The sequence below is a fragment of the Copadichromis virginalis genome, linkage group LG19 (genome assembly GCF_057382275.1).
Source record: "Copadichromis virginalis isolate Kocher_CV1m ecotype Utaka linkage group LG19, C_Virginalis_male_GT1.1, whole genome shotgun sequence".
Taxonomy (NCBI): Eukaryota; Metazoa; Chordata; class Actinopteri; order Cichliformes; family Cichlidae; genus Copadichromis; species Copadichromis virginalis.
Genome location: NC_140636.1, coordinates 17546487 through 17571090, shown reverse-complemented (window position 1 = coordinate 17571090; position 24604 = coordinate 17546487). Strand labels below are relative to the sequence as shown.

The following is a 24604-nucleotide window of genomic DNA, read 5'->3' as shown; positions in this document are numbered from 1 at the left end:
GTCTGTCACTGATTATAGGGCTGTAACCACACAGAATGAAACCCTCTCTCAGGTATTGTGTGCCCTTAGATAGTTGTGAGTCTATTTTTAACCTCTATTTCTCCTGGAAAAAAGAAAGATGGTTATTAGAAGAGGTATCATATTCTGTGTATAAAGCTGTCTATACCACTGAAATCCAACATGAGTCAGGCCGCATTGGCTGGATCCCTGAGGCCAGCTCTGAGGAGCCGGTGATAAGATTGACTTAAAAAAAAAAAAAAAAAAAAAAAAGCCCTTCTCTGACCCATCACCCTCCATCAGGAAGATGAGCCTTCTTTCCCTCAAGCGCGGCTTTGAGGATGCCACAGAAATTAATTTGTGCCAGTATCCATTAACAATTACCGTGCTCACACAGTCGGGGAGCCTTCACCTGGCCGCAAAGTTCAAGGACAATGTTGCTGTTTAGTGAACATAAATGTTGTTGATTGCAATATAGCCCATCATTAGAGGATCCGAGCACTAATTATGATAAATATGCATCCGTGATTTCTGCTGATTAAAATGCCTCCAGGACTCCAGCATCAGTGAACGGGTTAATGTGCTGTGGTTTGACGCAGGAATGGTTAATAGGAGGACAGGCAGCAGGTGGGGAGTCATGCAGACTGATGAGGAGCAGCAGCAGCAGCAGAAGAAGCAGAGGAGCCGCTGTGTGCTGACAGTTGGGGCTGAGCCGGGGAGAAACGAGCAGCGACGGGCGCTCCTAGTTCGTCCCTGCAGCGGGCACCATCGTGGTCATCTCAGGATACGCACGGCTGTTTTCCTGTTTTTCCTTTTTCGAAGAACCCCCGAGCTTTTCAGGCATGCTTTCTCCTTCTGTCTTCGTGGGTAAGCGGGACGCCGGTGAATAACACTTCCCTTCAGCGGCTGGATAAATGACTTGAGAAACTCTCGTCGAAGTGAGCGGACAGAGAAAGCGGTTGTACGGGAGATGAATGTTACCGGGAAACAGCAACCTGAGCTGATCGAGCGACCCGCCAGCCTCCCGGTTCCAACTTCGGCAAGTAAACCCTTTCAGTCATTCACAGGGAGTGAATGACTGAAATCTAACAGCAGTTTGCAGTTTCCGTGTTAGGGCACTCCGAAAGAGCACTCGGGCAGTTCGTCCGCTCATGTGGAAGGCAGCTCCAAGCTTCCTTTAAAATTATACTATTTATGCTTCTTTGCTTTTAACTGCTTGACGCTGCACAGGCTCGCGTTCAGGTGTCAATCGTTTCCAAAGCGTCATGAATAGCTGTACAGTTCGGCATACATCTAGAAAACTATCGCTCTCTTACTTAAAAAACAAACAAACGTTCAACTTTTCTAGATGGCGTTTTGCTGGTCATATGACGATAAATGATCTATTAGGCATGAGCTGCTGGTATCCAAGTGCTACAGGTTTAAGAACAATATCTATGGAAACATGGCTATTTTATGTATTATTTATTGTTGCATTAGCCGAATCCAGCAAAAGACTATACTAATGTCTTATTGCTGTTTATTACATTATTTGAACAGTGTAATTGAACAAACGAGCGCGTAATCATTACATTGGCTAATTCCTAAATTAAGTCTGGTACGTAGTTTCTTCTCTATGATGAAACGGCGCGTTTGGTTAAATGATTATCCGGTATGATTTGATAGGTTGTAGCATTTATGTTGCAGGTGCACTAAGCAGCTTAGCTCTTATAGCTTGATATTATTTTTCACATTTAATTTAACTCTTTACAGTAACAATAATAAAAAACAAACAAACCAGTGTTCACGATTTGAGATGACAACAAAATAAGTTTAAATAAGTGACTGCTAATTGTTTCCGTTATAGCGCTCTCGAACCCCAGTTGTAATACAGCTATTATTATTATTATTGTTATAATTATTATTATTATTATTATCACCATCTTTTGTCGTGAGTTCACCGAGCTTCCTTCAGGGCTTCATATTTAGCAGGATATCATGTTTAGGCTACTTTAGCAAGAAAACAGATGACCTGACCTTTTACCAGACTTTCATATTCTGTGAGTCAGCTCTGTAAAGAAAAGTCCATCATAGGCTGCAGGACATATTACTTAACCAAGCACTGTCTTCAGAAATAGGGTTAAAATTATATATCACCACTTGCATCCACAGTTGATTTTTCATATGTGTCAGTAAACATGTTTCCATGGATACCTTGCTGTAAAGTTTTAAGTTCTTGGTTCATTTAAAAGGACAGCTTCTGGCACATCTTTACCTACATTTGTCCTTTTGTCGCCTTCGCTGGGCGTCCAGCACCTTTAATTCAATTGAAGCCACTGCCTTGCTTTCACAAAGCCATTAAATACTGGATATCTGAGCCTCTGGGGACACACAAGTCTTGAGCTTAACTCTATTTAGAGTGCGTTCAGTTTCCACACACTTCCACTCTCCATTTACCACTGAGTAATGGCTAAGATTATACAGTAAGCACAAGTAAACAGTTGCAAATTGCAAGAGAATCTCCCATTCCACAACTCGTGTTTATGACAGTGTAATGTAAAGTTTCAGGCTGGTAAGCATGGACTTAATTGTGCCTGGAATTAACAAAATGTAGTTTGGCATGTCCTTCAGCAGTTTCAAATATCAGGGTAATCTGGCTTGAATTAATGCCAAAATGTGTTAATTATAGATGCTTTATTATATGCAGTTAGGCTGCTTGGAAGATTCCAGAGACGGATTCGAGTTTGCATCCAAAGTGCTTTACCATATTTCCCGTTTTTACTCCCCCCTCCCCAATTTATGTCATATATATTTGGATTATGTTGTTTTAAGGGGGTTTTTACTCAATCTTCCATCAAAGGGAATGTTAAACATGAAACCGCAATCATAAAATTTGGATTTTTCAAACACGGAGATGCCCTGAATCTATCTGGATGATTGGCAATCACTGATAAATTAGATGAAAGTGCTGGGAAGGCACACCTCTCCTATTTTTTCCCTTTGTTATTCCCATAGCACGCTGGGTGCATATCAACAAATATTTGATGCCCCCTAATGATGAAGCATCTGAGACGTGATTACTGTGAAGACTTGCGTAAACCAGGGTGTAGCAAAAGTAAGGAATAATTCAGGTTTGTATTGAATTGTCTGAAGGTGTTTGAAGAGTCAGTGGATACAGTAAACTGAGTCCTCCTGTCCAAATACAAGCAGCTCTCTGCCTACAGTGTGTGTGTGTGCATTAGTTTTGCCATGTTTGAATTGTATGTCACGGTATATTAGTGCTGTGATTGGCAGGCAGGGTGTTTTCCTGCCTCTGCACGCTGGGAGAGACTCCATCCCCGACTTAGTTCAAGCAGTATATTTGTGTGGTGAACACTTGAAAAATGTAACTCTTCATACATAATTCTCTGCCTTTGCCTGGATTCTGGACTGTGTTTCAGCAGCTTATTGATGAACCCATCACTAAGATGTGCCAAAATTCATAATTACTGGATAATTTTTGTGCCGTTTTGACTTCATAACAAATGAACTGTGGTCAGAAAGTTTAGCAAAAATCTAGAAAAGTTCAAACCATTCCTGATTTAATTTTAATAGAGCCACAGAGTCTTAATCAGATTCGGTCCGTAAACTGATCCTAGGGGAATAAATTCATGATGCAGAATGCTTAAGTAAACAACGGTCATGCTCACCCTCGTGCTGTGCCAGTTTTCTGTTTTCCAAGTTTTGGGTTTTTCTAGTGAATCGTAATGTTTGGTTTATGGGTTGTAGCCATGTGTCCATGTATCAATTACCTTCCACTTATCCAAAGTTGAGTCACAGTGGAAATGAGCTAAGCACAGTAATCCAAAAAATCATTCTTCCTAGCACTTTCCAATTCTTCCTGGTAGACCTCAAGCCATTCCCCGACCAGCTGAAATCCAACCTCCTCAGTGTGTTCTGGGTCTACCCGGGATCCCCTCACTGATGGGCATGCTTGTAAAACCTTTTGAAGGGATGCACCTGCCCAGAAGGCATCTTAACCAGATGTCTGAAGCACTTCTTCATGTTGAAAAAAGGCAGTTGGAGCGGCTCGCTTCTGATATCAGCGTTTCTCACCCTACCGCTAAGCCCGACCCCAGCATTCTTACAGAAGAATCTCATCATGGCTCCTTGAGCTTGTGACCTCATTTACATTCATTCTGTTATTACGACTATAAGTGAGTAGTGGAACAGACTGGTAAAAATGAAAGCTTCACTTTTCAACTCAGCTCTCGACCTGCGTCTCCACCTCAAGAGCCTTGTACAATGTCTGCATTGTTGCTGATGCAGCACCAACCTGCCGTCCACCTGACGTTTCACCTTACCATGGCTTTATTTTTTAATCCATAGAGAACCATGACGTCAGTGTATGATGTTGGTGTAGCTATGTTTTGGATGTTGTTTCTGGAACTGGAAAATGAAGCCAAAGCACATCTGCCTTTGACCTGCAAGTCACAGAACTTTGACATCACAGCAACATGATTGGTCTGTTGCAGTGGTGGATCTGGAGTAACATTAACTGTGATCATGGAGGAAAACCATCAACGAGATATCTGATGCACTGAAATGTCTCGATGACGTTTTTCTTTTTCACAAGTGCAGTATTGCAGTGACTGAATGAAGGGCATTCAAAACAATCCTCTGGATGTTTTCTGCCTTTTGTTCTGTTCTTGGTCGATAAAATGATCCCACACTGCTTCAAAAGGACAACTGTGTGTTTTTATGGTTTTACTGGATTGGCAATGTTTCTGAGATCATTTTTCACCAGCGTTCCCGGGGGTATTCCATGGTGGATCCAAATCTGATGTTGCTTTCATAATTAATTATGGCAAAATCCGTGAGATCACTGGCTGCAATGACAGAGACAGTTTTACAGATGGCCATAGACACTCACTGTTATACCTCTCTCCTGACCTCCTCCTGTCCATCCGCCAACAATCACAACCAAAAAATTAAGAAAAAAAAAAGTTTGAGAACATTTCAGCAGATGGATCAACTAATGGACCAGATGCATCTCAAAGGCCCTGCGCCAGCTCTTTGTTGTTGTTTTTCCTGTTTCTTAAGGAATCGGCTTTAAGATACTGTTTGTCTGAGGTACTGTTGTTAGGCCTGCCACATCATTTTTTAACAACACAAGGTACACCATGCTGACAGATGCCAAATGTTTGGCTCTTTAGGATTCATCATGATGGTGCTAATGTACTACTTTTATGTGTTTCTAGTTGTTATGACTGGCATTTTTGGGGGAAATTCAACTAAAGAAATAAAAACAAATGTTTGGGTTTTTTGCCTAATTTTTTTTATTAGGTACTAAAATTGGCTTTGTCAGGTTGCCCCTTATAAGTAGAAACAGTATTGGTTCAGTAAGGTGCTTTTTGTGGCTGAATGATTCATAAGTCAGTGTTAAGTGGTTTAAAAAAATAAAATATCTCTGAAAATGTTCATGTACAGGGATGACATTGAAAATGAATGAAAAAGCAGGAAATGTGAAGAAAAATCCCCTGAAATATATTCAGAAAACCTGGAGACTGCTTTAACAACTTAGAGGAAAGTCTGGATTCTTGGAAGAAAAATATAAAGGAATTAAAAGAACTTTTGCACAGTACTAAACACCTTGGATCTTCTTGCACTACTGTATTTTTAGTTATTTTGGTTCAATAAAAACAAGTACAGTCACATTTTCAGAGTTCATTTAGTATCACATCTCTTGAGATGCTTTAGTTTGAACTGGCAAGTTGGAGCTTTCAGTACACTGGTTGCATCAGCTCTAAATGTAATTAAAACAGACTTTAATGAGCCATGTGTTTTGTGTGTTACAGTTTCTCATGCGCAGACTCCCCACAACAGATTCCCCCGTTGACACAATGCAAACACATTTACAAACACAGTATTGATGTTAAAATATTGACAGTGATGGAATAATTACGCACACACAGCCTTACAGGATTATACTCACCGTTAAGGATATTGACTTGCTGGTCAACATTAACATTTACAGAAGGGGAATGCTGCAAGGACAACCGAAAGCGGAGATCAGTGCAAATGGGATTAAAAAGAGGGTGACACAATGTTATTATCAGACAATCAAACCCAGGCTTGTCCCATTTTAAAAGCTAAAAAAAATAAGTGGCATTCATGTCACATAAAATTTCCAACCCCCTGTGGTCACTCGCTCGAGGGTTTCTCTTGGCAGGAACTGCAGAACCTTAATTATACCCCAGTGGAGTGTGAAAGTCTGCTTTTGTATTCAGGAAGTCAATCATATTTTAACCAAATCACTCCTGTTGGAGCATGAAACATGCATTCTCTTTAACTTTTCATTTTCCCAGAGCTACTCAGGTAATTGGAAAAGACAAAATAATCAGACTTGATATTTAAAAAAAATGAAATTCTATTTCTCTCTTTTCTTTTTTAAAGGTTATATTTAGTCTCTTTCATTGCCAGAACAATATTCAATTTTCCTCCTATCACTGCAGTCAGGCTCTTCAAAATGAATACAATAATTTAATGACCCTAGAGAGAGAATGCAAACATGTGGCACGTGTTGCTAGGACTGCTTCAGTCATTTCCACCTTATATTCTGTTTAGTAGGACTATACAAAATTGTTACACTGCGTGTAGATCCTTTCCTCTCAGATGGGTCCATGGTTTAATGTTAATCTCCTTATGGCATATGAGCTAATGGCAGGAACATGAGGATCCCATGAGGACTGTGAGATGGGCCAAAGGGCACACTCCAGCGTTATATCATAAATTAGTCCTTTTTTTAAGCATATAATTAATCCCTGTAGGAAGTGCAAAGATACATATATAACACACCATCATGCACAGCCATATTCCATTATTCAACTTAGTCCAAAGTCAGGCGTTAATTAAAGCTTTAATTAGACTGCGTTTTAATTTTTTAAATGTCAAGAGGATATGAAGTGTCATAAATCCTGATACATCAAAAACAAGTTGCGGCTGTCACTGTTTGTCTTGAAATGTTTCTTTAGCAAATAAAAGGAAACTCGTCCTCCACATTATTAATACCCACGGCGTTTCATTAGCATTTTTATTTAGATTCAAGGCAGGAAACTTATGCATTTTAATGTCCTCCACATTCATTTTCAAGCGAGATACGAAGAAATCTACCTCGTCTCCTCACCGGCTGACGGCGGATTGTCGTGGACATTTTACTCACCTCTTCGAGACAAACTGCACTGAAAAAATGCAGCGAAAGAAACAGTAGCTGGGCGCCCGAGAGTCGCCCTTGAAATGGAAATAAATGAATTATGGTAATATAAACAGTCCTACATTAGTTCCTCAAAATATACATTCACCCTAGATTATTCCTCCCACAGTAGCAACATGAAAACTTTCCACTCAAACCAAACTTTCACTGCTTTGTTTACAATGCATTTCATATCTGTGCGCAGCTCTCTGTTTTTATTTATGACTAATGAAGATAAAAGAATAAATTATACTCTCATTACCAACAATTTAAAAACCTGAAGACCAGTTGCTCTTATTTTGGGGGGGGGGGGCTGTACTATCTAACACAGTTGGACCGTGGTGCTGTTTGAGCAGTAAAGCTCCGTGAGAGGAGCCTTTTCAAACAATATATATACAATAGAGAGGAAATGCATCAAGTGGGTCTGATTCCCCATGGAGGCACTCCGAGTGGAAGATTGAACAAAGATGATTGCAGAAGATACAACTCCACATTTCTGAGAGCTCTATTCATGTGAAGGCGGCTCCATCCTGGCTACAGCTTATTGACCCTCTAAGATACTGATACACAGTGAAGGCCTGATTTACTTAATATGCAAGCATTTTACCTACACAAACTAAGCTTAAACTTAGAAGTATCAACCAACTGAATGATGACATCAGATAGTTGCTTTCCTGCAGGTCCCTTCCCTTTCTTTTATTGCATATACTGTCACACAAAGGTTTGTGAAGTAAGGATTTTGGCTGCTGCTGTTTATTTTATTTTTTTATCTGGACAGGGAAAAGTGCTAAGCTCCCCGAGTGCCACCCACAGTGCAAGTCCAGCACATAAGCTGCAGAAGCAAAACAAGTTTCACTTTTCAAAAGTAGAAAACCTTCTGAACAACAGATACGGCTTTTCTCTTGGTTCTATTCATGAAACTCTGCTCTCTTTTCTTTTTCCTCAGTCTCTTCTTACTGTTCTTGAATGAAGTAATGGAGCCCGTTCCAGCTGTTATGCTGCCTGGCTAGCTAGCGCACAGCACTGCAGTGTGAATTTGTCCAATTATTAGTGTTTAGAATTTGTTAAACACAGACAAATTATATTATTTTGTGTCAGATTAGAACTACGAGTAAGAAGGAGTGACATTTAATACAGGTTCCCTAGCAACACACTCCACAACACTCCTGGCAGCCAATAATATAATACATTTACCCTAACACAACAACTTTTGAAATGTGCTTCATTTAGCTTTGACCAGGGCCCTATTTCAGGAAGCCGGTTTAGTGCAAACTCTGAGTAAGTATACCCTGAGTTAACGAAAACTCTGGGTTTTCAGTTTCACAAAGCGAGTTTAGATTAATTCTGAGTGAGTTACTATGACGACACACTCCGTGAAGCTAACCTGCCCCCTAGCAGGTTTACTTCAACTAACCCTGACTGTCCCCGCCTCTTTGTCGGAAACCTAACTGTAGGAAGTGTCAGACATGGCGTGCCCCTTCCTTGAAGAGCCAGTAGATGTTGAAGCCCAAATTCTCCGCAGAGCTCTCCGCCGGGAGAGAGTGATTAGAGCGCGTTCGGACATTTTATCATTTCCTGATGATTTCCTGTGTGAACGTTACCGTTTTTCAGCACAATCTATAATTTATTTGGATAACATCCTCAGGACTAATATTGCTCATGTGACACATCGCGGACATGCTCTCAGTTCATTACATATTATTTGTATTGCACTTCGGTTTTTTGCAAACGGGAGCTTTCTGTATAATATTGGTGACGCTGAGCACGTTTCCAAGGCTACCGTCTGTCGGGCAGTCAGGAATGTTACAGTTGCACTGAAACGTCTCCTGTACTCGTCTGTGGTGTTCCCCGGTCACAGACCCACAAGATTTATCAAAGAGGGATTCCACAAAATTGCAGGTATCAGGATGAACGAAACTTAATACATGATGTGGTGATACTTGAACTACTACTTAAATTTTACATTTATTCTCACGGTTCCCAGACGTGATTGGCTGTATAGATGGCACTCACATTCCAATCATTGCTCCTTCAGTAAATGAAGGAGACTATGTGAACAGGAAGTCTTTCCACAGCATTAATGTACAGGTACATAGTTCCCTGTAGCATTTCAAACTAACAAATTATTTCATTATAGTAATGGATGCTAATTTGTGTTCTCTGCACTGTGAAGATCATATGTGATGCTGCCAACATTATCACAAATGTGGAAGCCAACTGCTCAGCCTCTGTGAGTGGTGGTGGTGGACGACCTCCACCTGTTTTTCGGGCCTCCGCTTTTTTTTTCTGTTGGCTATAACGGGCCACATTTGAGCATACCGAGTAAGCAAATATGTACTTGTAATGTGCTCAGATAATTTCAATAAGTGCTTACAGAGGGGAAATTAATGTAGCCTCTAACTGCAATTGATTTACATCGGACAAACAGACCAAGCACTATGGCTCATAATACAATTACACCTTACCTGGTTGGACTATATTTTTATATTTCATTTTTACTTGCTGCCAGGAACGTTTGGGGCCTGTTGGGTTGCACCTGCGCTCACATCACATCACAAAATCAAATGTATAAAATAAAAAATAAAATAAAATATAATAAAATAACGTGTTAAATGGGTGGAAATCCCTAGATCAATGTTTAAATTAACACTCACGCATTGACTCTGTCGGCTATGTTTTGCCATGCGTGCTCCCTTTCTTTTGCAGCTGAGGCTGCGTTACTTTTTTCCCGTGGAATTTGCATGTTATCGGCATATGCTGCCATCAGAATTTCGGCCTCAAGCGCTGTGAAACACATTGACCACGCCTTCTTTCCCTCCGTCTCCATGGTGACTCGCTTAATCTGTGCTCCACTAATCAGGGCTTTATGTATCCTCGTGCGCGCGCTTAACTTGGGGTTAAAGCAACTCCGCGTTGACTGAACTAATTGTTATCAGCCTTTCTGAAACCGAATATTCCGAGTTGGACAGTTCGGGGTTACTCAACCCTGAGTATCGTTTTTCACTCTGAGTTTTCTAAACCGGCTTCCTGAAATAGGGCCCAGGGGCCTAAATTAAGAAGCTCATTGCACATGTTGTTATTATTAATCTCTTCCAGTGTAATTTTCTCTCCCATTATCCCCATATGGTCATAACAGAAGGCTGCCCCTCACAGAGTTTCTTCCTGTTAAAAGGGAGTTTTTCCTTCCCACTGTCGCCAACTGCTTGCTTAAAGGGGTTGATTGTTAGGGTATCCTCTGTATTATTATTGGGTCTTACTTACAACATAAATATAAAGCTCCATGGGGCAACTATTCCTGTGATTTGGCGCTATATAAATAAAACTTAACTGAACATACCAAGAATAGGATTCCATTATCTGGATTCACTTACCCTAAAATAGTTGATCAGAAATAAAAGGTCACACAACGCTGGTGATCAACTTTCTGAGTTTACCCAGGGTTTCTCCCAGGGTGGTGTCCGCAGCAACTGACCAATCTGAAAGGGGCGTTTCACAGATCATGTGAGTCTTCTTCCACTAAAAACACACCAAATGTTGATTAAAATCTACAACGAACGCAGAAAATATAAAAGTAAATTGCAACACTGTTGCAAAAGGACAAGAAATGATCATTAATGGGGTGATTAAGTGCACAGAGTGGTAAAATAAACATTTTAATTCCAGTTCATTATTTTATCACTGTGTGGCATTCAGTGCTGCCTTTTGCTTCTAAGATGACAGCTGCACATACTGCACTGCTATGAAACTTTAAACTGAATCCATTAAAGCTTGCTGCCTAATAAAGAAGACATGGAAATCACTGCTGTTTGACACAGATCCAAATGAAATCAATTTGATGGATTGAAATGGTATTCTTGTCGGTTCTGTGTTCCAGTAGCTGCAGTTACACTGGAGGAAAAGCGACTTAGCAGATTAGACTGGCGCATAAAACCATTTTAGACATTTTTAAATGACCAAATTAATACATGCACATTCTCGTGACAATGCAATGCAAAACATGCTCCAAATAAATGTGGCACTACAAGCCCTTTTGGGACTGTCCAGAGCTCAAGATCATTTCTTGCACCGGGCTGTAAACATGCTTTTTAATGCTGTAAAGTTGGGCATTTTAACATCAGAGTCTATAGGGATCGACTCCCTTTTACAGCCAGCCATGATTACATAATTACAATCGAGAGGTCTGGTTCAATGACTTGAATTAGTGGAGGTGAAGCTGAGCTGACAGCTGGTGGCATGTGGAGATGGAGAGAGGGGGATTTCAGCCACTCTTCCAGTTGATATAGGGGGAGACATTTGCTGTAGAGACCAAAACCAGTCCGTCACCCACGTTAATTTCTGCTGCAAAGCTGGGCTGCTTAACACGGTACTCTCATGATCGATTCACTTTGGAGCGAGTCTTAAGTGGCCACTCAGGGAACTGCAGTTTCTGGCACTCTGGTGTTGGCTTCACTTTTCAGCCCCGGAGGTTGCTGCTTGTTGTTGCTTGAGATCTCTGAAATGTTCATTGGCATTTTGTTATTAGGCTTCTCTCAGCCTTGGCATCACAGCTTTGGGTTGTGCGTCGCAAACTTGGGAATTCACCTCATCAATGTTACATATACCCAAAAAAATCTTGTTCTATTTTCAAGTACTCATACAGTAAATATAAAAAGCCCCTTTCTCGTCCTTGCTTTAACTGTAACCCTTGAAGTAAACAGTGTTCAGCTCAAGAAAACTCACACTTTAGAAGCACTTGTGTATTTACTGTGGTTTAGCCAACATCTCTGAATCATCACCACCTGCTGTGATCAAAGATGCATTCAAAACATGTTCAGACATGAGAATATGAATCTAATTTATCACCATAAACTGAATGACTTTGCTATATAGCTCTCTAAAAAGGGACACAATCAGTGCTGAGGTATTTACGGAAACTTTGTTTTGCAGTAACATAATGTTTCACCGTTATGTAAGACTGCGTCTTGATTGAAAGAAGTGAAAATAGTTCCAGTAATGTGGTAATTAGCAGCGTTTAAAGCCATGTTAGGAGAAATTACCAAAGTTGTCTCATTTAAAATGATGGATTATGCTCATCAGTACAGCTGTATCTCTGGGCTGTGTTTAATGGATTTTTGGGGAGAAAAAATACACATTAAAATTTTTAATCTGTCTTTTGTTTTCTTTTTTAAAAACTACAAAGTTGCCAGGCAAATTGCATGCTGGTATTTGAAAACGAGAGGTAACTCTGCCACAGTTTTTGGCATCGTTTACAAAAAAAGGGCGAGCAAAAATACCATCCCAGTTAAAATGTGCGTTTGTTCTTTTGCAGCGGGGCCAGATTCCTCTGTGGCATGTGTTTGCAAATAAATGAGAATATTCTATTCTAAAATTCTATCCATCGACTTCTCCTCTTGGTTATAAATAACAGCAACTTGCAGCTCTCTGCTCGGATTTTAAAATTAACATGTTTTTTTAAAAGAGTTCCACGTTCTTGCGTGACTGAAGTTGTACAGCCACAGCCATTTCCCCGCTGACACAACCCCAGGGTAGTTTTAATTGACCTCAAAAAAACAGGGGAACGGGCTGAATAGAGAGCAGAGTTTTGCTTTTCATCTTCTGTTCTAAATTGTCTGATTTTTAAATACGAAGATCTTTTAAAGGATCCAGATGAAAGTGCTCGCCTTGACAATAGTAGTAATTGTGACACTTGTCAACATCATGGGTTCTTGTCACACACGCAGCTCAGTCATTTCTTTTTAAAAAAAGATATTCTTGTTTTCAGACGAGTTGCCGAGGCTGCGCGGATCCAGATATTTCTAATAGTTGTTAAGTTGGTTTTTCTTCATGCTGCTTACAGTTAAATGGTGTGAACTGCTGTGATGTGGGTGTTTTTGGGAACTTTCATGCATAACGTAGCTTTTAATTAGATTTTTCAGCCAAGTAAATATTTCATATGCTAACAACACAACCTCTAGGTTCAGATGAATGTAGTTTATCGGTTCGTAGCCAGAGAGAGAATTAGGACTGGTGTCAGCTCGGGTAAGCAAAACACATGAGTCATGGCTGAAAATGTATAGAGTCCATGATGAGGGTGTGTTAATGGTAAACGGAACTGATGGAACTAAAGTATGATTCACCGGGGAGTGCTGTGAGTGGATTAACTCAAAAATATTTCACCACATTTTGCACTGTACGTACAAGTCTGGAGGACTGTCTCAGGCATTATATGATTGATCTACACAAAAAAGGGCATCTGGTAAGTGTGTGTGTTGAACTCTGGCTGCTGGCTGTGTTTGTATCAACTATGCATGTGTGTGTGTGTTTGTGGTGCTTTTCAAGGTTATCAGTGTCTGGAAAGTTCTTCTTCCACCACAGCTAAAGTAAACTCAAATGTCATCTCCACATTAGAAAGGAAGCTTGGAGATAGCAGGACTGCCTGCTGTATTATTAATACATGCAGGGAAATCACTCTACAGACGTCAGCTATGATTGGTCTGACACACAGCCAAGTAACCTCATTGGACAATACAAACTTAAAAGAGCAATTGTCTACTTTCTTAAAAGAGGGTTTTGGGTAATATCAACTCTTTGTAATCTTTATTAATAATCACCCAGCATTGCACTCTTACTTTTTCAAGTACTTCTGTTGACTTCATCTGGCATAAACTCGAGCTGTGAAGGAGCTAAGATGAAAGTCAGCAACTCCAACTCTACACTTCAGTTCTCTGCCAAAAAAAAGGTGGATTGCTCCCTCTGGGAGGAAAAGATGCTGCTCCAAGCAAGGGAATTTAAGTATTTCAGGATCTTGTTCACAAGTGATTGAAATGGTGGAGCTTAAATGGAACAAGAAATTAATGTTGGGTCAGCATTACTGCTGCATTGTACCCGATCGTCAGCTGAGCCGAAGGTGAATGCTTTCCTTTGCTAGTTGATTTAAGTCCCCCTCCTCACACGTGGTAATGATGAAAGAATCAGATTGCAAATACAGCAGCTGAAAAGAGTTTTTTCCTTTTGAGATTTGGGCTTAACTGTTGCTCCTTCATGTCTAAAGGAGACAACTGTGGACAGTCTAATCAAGATGCCTCTCGTGCATTTTCTCTTCACGTCTTTGGGGCATCCCCAACCGGGAGAAGATCCTAGGGTAGACCCACAACTCACTGGAGAGATTTTATAAGAAACCATTAATAAGAAAGATACCATTGCTGGGGAAAAACATCTGGATAAACCAACTTTAGATAATCAGGAAAAATGAGCAGATGGATAAAATGAAAAATAACTTTACATAAATGTTTGAGACAAAGCTCGACTTCCTCAAACACCGTGGTTCTGCGTGTTCACGTTAATATTAAAGTCTCAAAACTCATGTTGGTTGACTTGTCGGAGGCATTCCTGTCATCCAGGGTTAGCATTTCCTTGTGCCAGTCATTAGGATTTAATCCTCTGATTATTTTCTACACTTTTTGTCTATTTTCAATTTGGTTCACATATTCACTTGAGAATTTTTATTTTTTTTATAAAGACTTAACCATCTGGTCAGATTTGGTTTGGTTCATGAATCAGTTATTGCAAAAATTAAATTACCATCTGGCTGAGACTTAGTTTGTGTTGCTGAATATTATCTGCCGAACATCAAGGTGCTTCCTTTCCCACGTGAGCATGCTTGCATACTGATGTTTGTGTGCTTGAACCTGCCGGGCAGCTGGAGTCGTGCCGTGCGTGTATTGATATTTTTTCCTCCCATGAGCCTATGTGGGTTTTCTTGGTGAACTTCAGCTTCTTGTTGGCCTGAAATGGACTAACAACCTCTCGAATAATGTACGGGATGTTCCCTACTTTTCCTTTCCCCTGAATATGAAAACTAGAAAATGGGTGGATGGAGCTAGAAAGATTCCTTGTTCCTCAAATTCTGGCTTTAAAGTAGGTTTGGCTTTTTGGAAGCTTATACCCAAAGGTTGAAACAGAAACTTCCTGTCCAATGTTACAAAGATTTGGAACAAAGGGCTTTCAGTGCAATCTCACATGTAGCTTGGACAAGCTAATTTGTCAATAAAACTGAAAGCTGTAACATTTTGTGGATAAACAAAATAATAATTTTAATGAATAAATGAGAAATAGCTTTTTAGACATGGTAGATTTTAAAGGTTTTTAAAACTTTTGATCTTCAGTATTCAGAGTAAGTACTTGTTATTTTTCACAGATATGAAATATTGATTAAATGTGTTTGATGAATTGAAATATTTTAAGCTCTGTCCTCATTTATGGAGCTGCAGGTTTTGAACATTAATTAGGCTGCGGCTAAAAACTTGTTTTGCATTCTCAGGCAACAAAAGCTGATTACAGATCTAAATTGAATCTTTGAGGTTCAGTTATTTATAACTATAGTTACCTGTGAATGGGGGAAAAAAAATCCTAATTACCTTTGATAAGGGATTTGAAAGGATTTGGATTCAACAAAAAGCTGAACCCCAACACCAGTTTTTCAAGACTGGCCTAAAGATTAGGCACATATTACAAATATGTTTTATTTGTAATTGAAATACTATAGCTCCACAGGGGTAGAAATACAACGGCCTAAATCTCAGCGCACTCATAGGATGATGATAGTATTTTGTTTCCGGTGAACAGGGAATGTGCCACCTACAGAAACGGTCGATAGCAGCAATTTTTTGCTAGAAAAAAAAAGGCATCCTGGTGCTCGTGATCCACTGAGCATATACGGTTACTTTTATGCTTCGTCTGCTTTCACTTCAGTTGTGCCAAGTATGATCTCACTCTGGTTCACTTCAAGTCTGAAAAGTGTACTTTACCCACTCCCAGTGGAGCCTGTACTGTGATACCCTGGTACAAACACCATAAACAGTTGAGATAATGGTTTAGACAGTTTGCAGCCTCGGTCTCACACAATTTAGAGGTGCTGTTTCTTCTAAAAAATGTGATATTTTTCTTGAACCCTGTTTCACAGTTTTTTCTTTTTGTAAAGCAACTGTTGTGCATTTGGTCTGGCAGAGCAGCAGTGTGCTTTTGTGTTTAAGAAGCATATTCCACAGATATCCCCTGATGTCTAGCGAGCTGTGCGCTTTATGAATTACATTGTGCAATCTACTAGTTTAAAACATCTACCAGACTAGGATACGTTGTTCCACAGTGGTTCCAGCAAAAGCTCCACACTCTTCATTGAACTAAGTGCTGTTGTATTGGCAGTGAGATTTTCAAAGGGCCATGCATTGATTTGTTCCTGAAATGATTCAAAATGGTCTCTCCAGCACTGTGGCCAATTGTAAACGTGTACTTTAGTGGTTTAGTGCACAAAACCTGATTTAAGATGTTGATGCTGTATTCTCAGCAGTTGCAAATCTTCTGCTGCAGAGACGAAACTTTTAAAGCGGAAATGTGTGTCTTGTTATTTTGAGGTTTTCTAGACTAGCCTTTAGAGAGACCATGGTCCATAACTATAATACTCAGCATTGTTTTTTGCTTTCTGAAAATGGTTTAAATTATATCAAACTGCATTAGTGTCAAGCTCTAGGTGTTGTTAACCACCTACAGTGTTGGTGGACCAAATCATTGGATTGAATAAGATTGGATAAGCAGAAGAAATTTATAATTTATAAGAAAAATAAAGTTACAGTTAAAATACTGTAAAATGCAGCAATAAACTTCAAGGCTATAGCTTCCCTCTTGGGCATTTGGTTGTGAATATTTCAAGGACATTCACACTTGATTAAGTCATTCACTCCTAATTGGAGTTTTTAATGGTTTAAAGGCTTAATAAATAAATCCTGATGCTGACTACAGTGCAGGGCTCATAGAAGTCGTGATCTAATTCAGATTGTTGGTAGTCATTAATGTTTTAGGGCTCTGTGTCATAAAGAGCTTTGACATTTTCAGCCAAAGATATTAAAGTCAGTTTTATTTCCCGTATCTGCCTGGTCTTAAGTGATACAGTTATAGTCATCAAATCAAAATGAATCAAATGTGAACTCTGCCTCTCTTCAAGTGCATCACTGATGAGTTCATCGGCACTCCTCCTGACCAGTGTGACCAATCTGTTTAATGACCAATGTCATATCGCTCTCCGATTTATTTACCCCCGAGAGCATGAACCGAGTACACTAGGACAGCCGTCAAACGTTGACTAAAGCTCATTCTTGACCTTCTGTGAAACAACTTCTGTTCTTTCACTCCGACAGCCCTGCTGAGATTTTTTTTTTCCCTGTTTCGCCTCGTTTTACCTGAAGAAAAAAGAAAAACAACTATCAACAAAACGCTTAAAGACCTCTGTTGGGTAAAATCTCTAAAAAGCAAGTTGGTTGTGTTGATTTTTAAAAGTAAACCTATATATATTTCTTGCCCCCATGTAGTAATACATTTGAGCTGTTCTTTGAAAGTGTTATTCATAATTAATATCAGTGTCTTCAAATGAATTGTAGACAACTGAGATCTTATGCAATGTATCTGGTTGATGCTGTGATCTCAGATTTATCTCATCTTCTGTGTGTGAAGATCACCCCATCTAAACTAATGGATAATACATGTTCACCCTCTGGCAAATTCGTTCTTTCATTTCTATGCAGACAACTTTATAGAAGTTTACCTTTGATTTTTTTTTGCCCAATTTTCCTCATTCATTCGGTACTACTGAGAATATGGTGGCCTTACAAATCAAATCAAATACAGCATGGCTCTTCTGAACAACTACAGGCCGATCTCAAATCTCCTATTTTTAAGTAAAATCATTGAAAAAGCCATTTCTCAACGTTTCTCTTTATGAAGAGTTTTGCCATGAATGTTAAAAAATGCTTTGTTTTATATTTGTTCAGCTTCATAGCTTTCAGAGTCCCCCAGTCATTATCACAGCTTGGATGTCGTAAAATGTACGATACTAGTAATCAAAGTAAATGTAACATGAATGCAGCGTTAGTGATAGAGCGTGAGGAAGACTCCCTGCCTGAACTGACTGAACTTAGTTTCAGTGTACTTCAAAGCCAGTTGACCAAACTCTGTATTTTTGCACAAAATTGCAAAAATTGGATACATTAATTATCTTTTCAAATATTGAATGATCATCATGCTGAAGTAAAAAACAAAAACCACTTGCATAGCTTTTTTGTTATTTAGGAACCACAAACAAGTATCTCAGTTTCTCATTTTTAAGTGGATTCAGATTCAATAAAATGTGTCTAAACCTTGAGATAATCCAGTAAAGAGACGACTTAGGTGTTGAACTCAACAACCCACTGAACCAATGAAGGCTTAATGTGAACGTCTTCTGATATGTGCTTTTAATCTAATTTGTCTACATTGTTAAGACTAGGTTGCTGTTAAGACTAGTCTCAAGTTTTCAAGCTTTTTAAAGAAAATATATTTGCCAGGCCTCCCCAACAATGTCTCTAAAATACCAAAAAGGAAGAAATAAAAGAAACCTGCTTATTTTGCTTCACAAGCACAGACTTCATTGCAGGGCTGTTGTACTGGATTGTATTAGATGTCTGCTTCACTCTCACAGTTTTTATTTCAAAGGGGAAAGAGGACACAATTTGACCACAGTCAGCATGATGAATATGATATGCTGTCACAAGATTTTAACTCAATTCAGCTTTGAATATACTGCAAAGAAATGCGGTTTTGCAAAGCCTGCGTGATATGAATGTTGAAAGTAGTTTTCTTTCTCTGGATTAAAGACTTTCTGACAGACTGCCTAAAGAGAATATGCAACAAGCTTGCGGTGTCTTACAAGATTGTTTTGTGTACAGGTGTCCCACAGGGCCGTTTTCTTTTTATGCTCTATCGTTTTCAAGCTACACAATAAGCTGGCAAAACAGTACCGCAATAACCATAACAGACTGAATGATAACTTTATGATTGTATGGCAGGGCAAACCTTTGCAGTCATTATATGACACATACTTTTAAAATTCAGATTCAGAGGTTTGGAGCATTATAATGGTCTAAATAGTGATGGTCTGAGCTGCACTTTAATGGTCCCAAATGCCTTCACACAGTTCCTATTTCCCACACGTTTACCTACATCCTGGGGAAAAAGGTCCCCATCGCTAAATACTTTAATATGCAGTTAATCCATGTTCACCATAGGAATCCACAACATCCACTACTAGACTTAAAAAGTCAATGGATTGTGTTTTTTGTGCTTTTAAAAGGATAATTCACTATTAAGATCAGACTGTCAATCCAGTTAAGTACCTCATTTAGCAATACCCACAAGTTATTTTAGCATACAACCATGGCTCATTACATGCTGAGGCTTAAGAGCAATCACTCCGGCATATTTGTTACATCTTTACTATTTACAGCAATGCGACTTGGTGAGGATATGAAAATGCCACACAACGACAGCTCAACCTTTGTGCATCCTTCTTTTCACCAGTATGTTTGTGGAAATAGTGTCTGCGCTTTAATTCTTGATGACTTTTCCATAGCAGCACCAGCATACTCGGGATTATCTTCCTTTCTGAATCCAATAATTACCATATTTTACAAAACTAACTCCAGGAAAGTTTTTACTGTGATCAGAGTGCACTTGGAGTTGTCATCACCTGCTTGTCATGAAAAGCAACACAGTTTTAAAGCGTTACTTTATCAGGTCTGCAGGATCTCTCCATGTCTATGGATTAGTTTAAGAAACTGGAAGCTCATCATTGATGGTGAATTTAGACCTGGTGGTAGGTACAGCCGTCTGAGCAGAGACACCCAGGCCTGTGAGAGAGAGCTTTTCCTACTGATAAAGACTTCTCACATGACCAATTATATTATACTAATATAGTTGTGATAGTTCTTCTTCTTCTTGTCCTTAGCGGGCGACCAGCGGCGGTGGTCTGCCGCGCAACCAGTACGCTGCTGTAGGTGCCGCAGGTTCTCTTGCTTGACCAATAATTATCTTCCACGCTTTTCGATCTAAGGCGATGGTTCTTGCCTGCTCGAGGTCAAGTCGAAGGCCCTTCAAATCATCCTGGATTTGTTTCATCCATGTCTTCTTTGGTGCATTTCGATGCACCCTCCAATCGGTGGGGCGGGTCAACTAGAGTAGGCCATGGGGGTAGCGGCTTGGGTCCATTCGACAAATGTGGCCAAACCAACAGAGTCGGCGGCGCTGGATTAGGTCGCTGATCGTCAGTTGGCTGCCGCAGCTGGTGAGGATGGTGTCATTCAAATGACGGTCGCGAAGGGAAATGCCGAGAACGCATCTAAGGCAATGCATTTGGAAAACTTCGAGCTTGCTCAGGTCGTTTTTGAGCATTGTCCACGTCTCCGTGCCATAAAGTAGAATGGGCAGGATCAGGGTTCGGTAAAGGCGGATCTTTGTCGCCAATGAGATGTTGTTCTTCTTCCAGATGCGCAGTTGTGATAGTTAAATTGTTAATGCTGGAAGAGTTCCTGTTTTTCACCATCTGATGGAGAAATTTGTATTTTTTTACAATGATTACAGAGTAAGAGAAAAAGCGTTTTTTGTCAATTAACATTGTTGCAATGACATGCCAGAGCTGCTTCTGTAATTTTGCACATTTATTTCTTACAATTTAAGTTCAAAGAGTCATCCTGACAGATTTGTTACATTTATTACAACAACATTTCATCATCATGTATAAAAACTGGCACATTAAACAGTTTTAAATGTCTCACAGATTAAACGTGTAGTTAAGTTTCTTTAAATCGACAGACAGAGAAGTTTCACTGGTCTGGCTCCCTTCAGTTCAAAGTAGGCTGTATGCGGCTCCATAATGTAAAAGGAGCTTGACATACCTGCTGGTCTCCTCCCAGCTGGCCCTAAACACGTCACCTAGCTGATGCCCACCCCATTTTATTTTTAAGGGAGAGCTCAGCCAGCCTATGAAAAAAGCTAATTTCTGCTGCTTGCGTCTGCGGTCTCAACCAGTAAACCGACAGTTTAGCTTTTATACTCTGCTCTCTTGAACATGACAGACTGGCACAGCGTCCGTTACTGCAGATACTTCTCTGATCTGTCAATCTCCCTCTTCCTCCTCCATTCCTGAACAAGACCCTGAGATTCTTGAACTCCTCCACTTGGGGCAGATACTCATTCCTAACCTTGAGTGGGCACACACATTAGCAATGAGTAAGCGTCAGTTAGCATAATGTAAAAGGACCCTTAGTTTTATCTTGTGGCCATTAGCATTGGAAGCCTTTTTGTCTGTTCTAAATGGACTGTTGCTTGCATAGCTCCTTTTTTCTGAGCAGTCAACGCTTGCTGAGCAAATAAAACCAGCGGGTCGAGGTTGTGTCAGCTGTCAGAATGGATTTCAACTTTCAATGGTACACTGCAAGAAAGCTGCACGGTGCAAATTATTAGTGCTGAAGATGTCAGATAATACATTTACTACCTCTGCAGTTCACCAGTGCCATTTAAATTCTTTCTTCATGATGATTTTAATTTGGTAAACAGGTTGGAGTGATAAAAGGATAATTAAGCCTCAGCTAAAAATATTCAATTTCACTTCTGAGAACCGCTGCAGTGCATTAACACATAATGTTGAGATGGTGATTAGCATACATTGATTGGGCAGCTGTTTCCTGATACCTGAACTCTGAAGCCTGTTGTGTTTCGATCCTGTATCTACAGCTGAAGCACAAGCACTCTCTGGCAGCTGTTTCTTAAATCGTGCATAGATAGACTTGTAAAAGAAAATTGATATTTGTCACATGAATGTGTTGTGAACCTTGTACACACAGCTGCATGTGTTCAGCTTTAAACTCCTTTATTTATTGTCCCTGAAGTTTCCACACAATTACACACTATGCCGAGTTCTGTTTGCTCAAACCGACGCTCTGATATATTGCAGATTTCGTCCCTGCTGACTGATATGATATTTGCCAACGACACGGTCTGATGTAATCTGGTATGTTCAAAGATAGTTTGTTGAAGAGCTGACAGACTTTAAAACAGGAGATTTCTTTGTTTCAGAAACAAAATAAACCACCAGTAGGTGGGGAAAAACAAACTGTATTTTCATTGGTTGAAGGCCAAGTTTGTATTCATTGAAACTTCACAATCTTTGTGTTCTTGTTTTCCACTAAAGTGAACTCAGCTGCAGTCTTCTTTATTTGAGTGGCATGCATGCGTGCCTTTTATGAGTTATACTCACCTAAATGATCTCTAATTTGTGAACTCTACTTATTTTCTTAGCGCCTGTGTGGATGTCTCCACATTTATTGTGATTGCACTGAGAGTTCCTTTTGCACATCTCTGCGAGGGCCATCTGCCTACACTTGATCGTTGATGCTTCTAAATTTATGCAGGATATTATAAAGATAAATCACCTTCTGTGTGTGGAAACTGTGACGTGCACAGGCTCCGGGTTGTTCATCGTTATTGTTCTTGTCTGGCTATCACATGCATCGTATTAGCATGAAGTTGATCCTTTAACTTCCTTCTGTAGCGTAGCTTGGCTCTTTGCTCAGCGGCACACAGCTGCCATTCAAAATGAAGAGTGGCTATAGCCCCATTTAAAGTTTGGATTTTCATTTTGGAAACTTGTAAATCTTTTGATTTAACAGTTTGTGTTTTGCTATATTAAAGCGCAAAATAACTAGTTTTTCCATCATTTCTGTAATGTCAGCAGCAAAATAAAAACTATATTAGACGTCTTTGTTCCTATGAGACTCAGCGCCCTCAGAACAATTATGTAAAGTTTATGGAGTTGAAATTGTTTATGTTTGAATGTCATGTGTGATCTGCAGTTGACAAGACCAAATGCATTTTTTCTGTCAGTTTATTATACAGTGTTATTATTTAGAGTTTTACAGTGCTGTCATTCAACAAGAAACAATAAGGGCTGCACAAAGGGAGCTGCCTGAGAGGGTGGGCAGTGACAGAGTAGAAAGAAGCAAGAGGTGAAGCTGGTTTCCTTTGTCATTTCAGCAGCGACGCCGACTTCTGCTGCGTTCGGCTTTAAACGTTTAGACTGTTTTTGTGTCTTTTGAATGTAGCCGCTGCTCTCCTGCTGCAGTGGCCGTATATTCTCGCAAAGCCTTCATTTATATTCCGTCTTCCTTAGAGGCAACTGAGCTCGACCTTCATTCTCAAGTCTCCCAGCAGAGAATTGGTTGACCCCATTCACATTGTGATTGTGAGCTTTTTTTTACCCACTCTGATCACTTAAGAGTGCATCATCTATGAAAAGGTGAATGTTATGCTCTACAGGAATTTGGGCATCACAGCAAAACAATCCAGCAGCACAGTGTCTATTTTGAATTTAATTTGTGTCTCACTTTTTAATGGGTCAAAGTCAAAAAGGACATAAAAATGATATGGTGCTGATTTAAAGGCACTTTTCCCAGTTCTCTGCTTATGATCATCATTGATGTGGGAGCCAATTGAAGCCTTAAATGTGCCGTTTTTGATCGGAGACTCATTGTAGTACAGGGTGGGCCATTTATATGGATACACCGTAATAATATGGGAATGGTTGGTGATATTAAAGTCCTGTTTGTGGCACATTAGTATATGTGAAGGGGCAAACTCCTCAAGATGGCTGGTAACCATGGTGGCCATTTAGAAGTCGGCCATCTTGGATACAACTTTTGTTTTTTTCAATAGGAAGAGGGCCATGTGACATCAAACGTATTGGTAATGTCACAATAAAAAAAACAATGGTGTGCTTGGTTTCAACGTAACTTTATTCGTTCATGAGTTATTTACAAGTTTCTTATAAAATGTGTTCAATGTACTGCCCATTGTGTTGGATTGTCAATGCAACCCTCTTCTCCCACTCCTCACACACTGATAGCAACGCCACAGGAGAAATGCCAGCACAGGCATCCAGTATCCGTAGTTTCAGGTGCTGCACATCTCGTATCTTCACACCATAGACAATTGCCTTCAGATGACCCCAAAGACAAAAGTCTAAGGGGGAGACCTTGGGGGCCATTCAATCGTGGGCCATTCAACTGGCCCACGATGACCAATCCACTTTCCAGGAAACTGTTCATCTAGGAATGCTCGGACCTGGCGCCCATAATGTGGTGGTGCACCATCTTGCTGGAAAAACTCAGGGAACGTGTCAGCTTTAATGCATAAAGAGGGAAACACATTATCATGTAGCAATTTCAAATATCCAGTGTCCTTGAGGTTTCCATTGATGAAGAATGGACCCACTATCGTTGTACCCCATATACCACACCAAACCATCACTTTTGTTGTTCCAACAGTCTTGGAAGGATCCATCCAATGTGGGTTAGTGTCAGACCAATAGCGGTGGTTTTGTTTGTTAACTTCACCATTTACATAAAAGTTTGCCTCATCACTGAACAAAATCTTCTGCGTGAACTGACGGTCCTGTTCCAATTTTTTTTTTGCCCATTCTGCAAATTCTGTGCACCGATCTGGGTCATCCTCACTGAGATGCTGCAGTAGCTGGAGTTTGTAAGGGTGCCATTTGTGAGT

The 24604-nt window shown here is 40.0% G+C and overlaps 1 protein-coding gene across 2 annotated transcripts in view; it reads left to right on the top strand.

Moving 5' to 3' along the window:
* Window positions 1-573: 573 nt before the first annotated feature.
* The window catches only part of sntg2 (syntrophin, gamma 2), a 112434-nt gene continuing 88403 nt past the window's right edge, over window positions 574-24604 (top strand). The window contains exon 1 of one of the 2 annotated variants that reach the window (XM_085442535.1): window positions 574-1036. In XM_085442535.1, coding sequence (XP_085298661.1) covers window positions 968-1036 — 69 coding nt within the window. In that variant the 5' untranslated portion in view covers window positions 574-967. The remainder of the gene's footprint in view (window positions 1037-24604) is intronic. The other variant, XM_085442534.1, reaches the window with a different exon arrangement.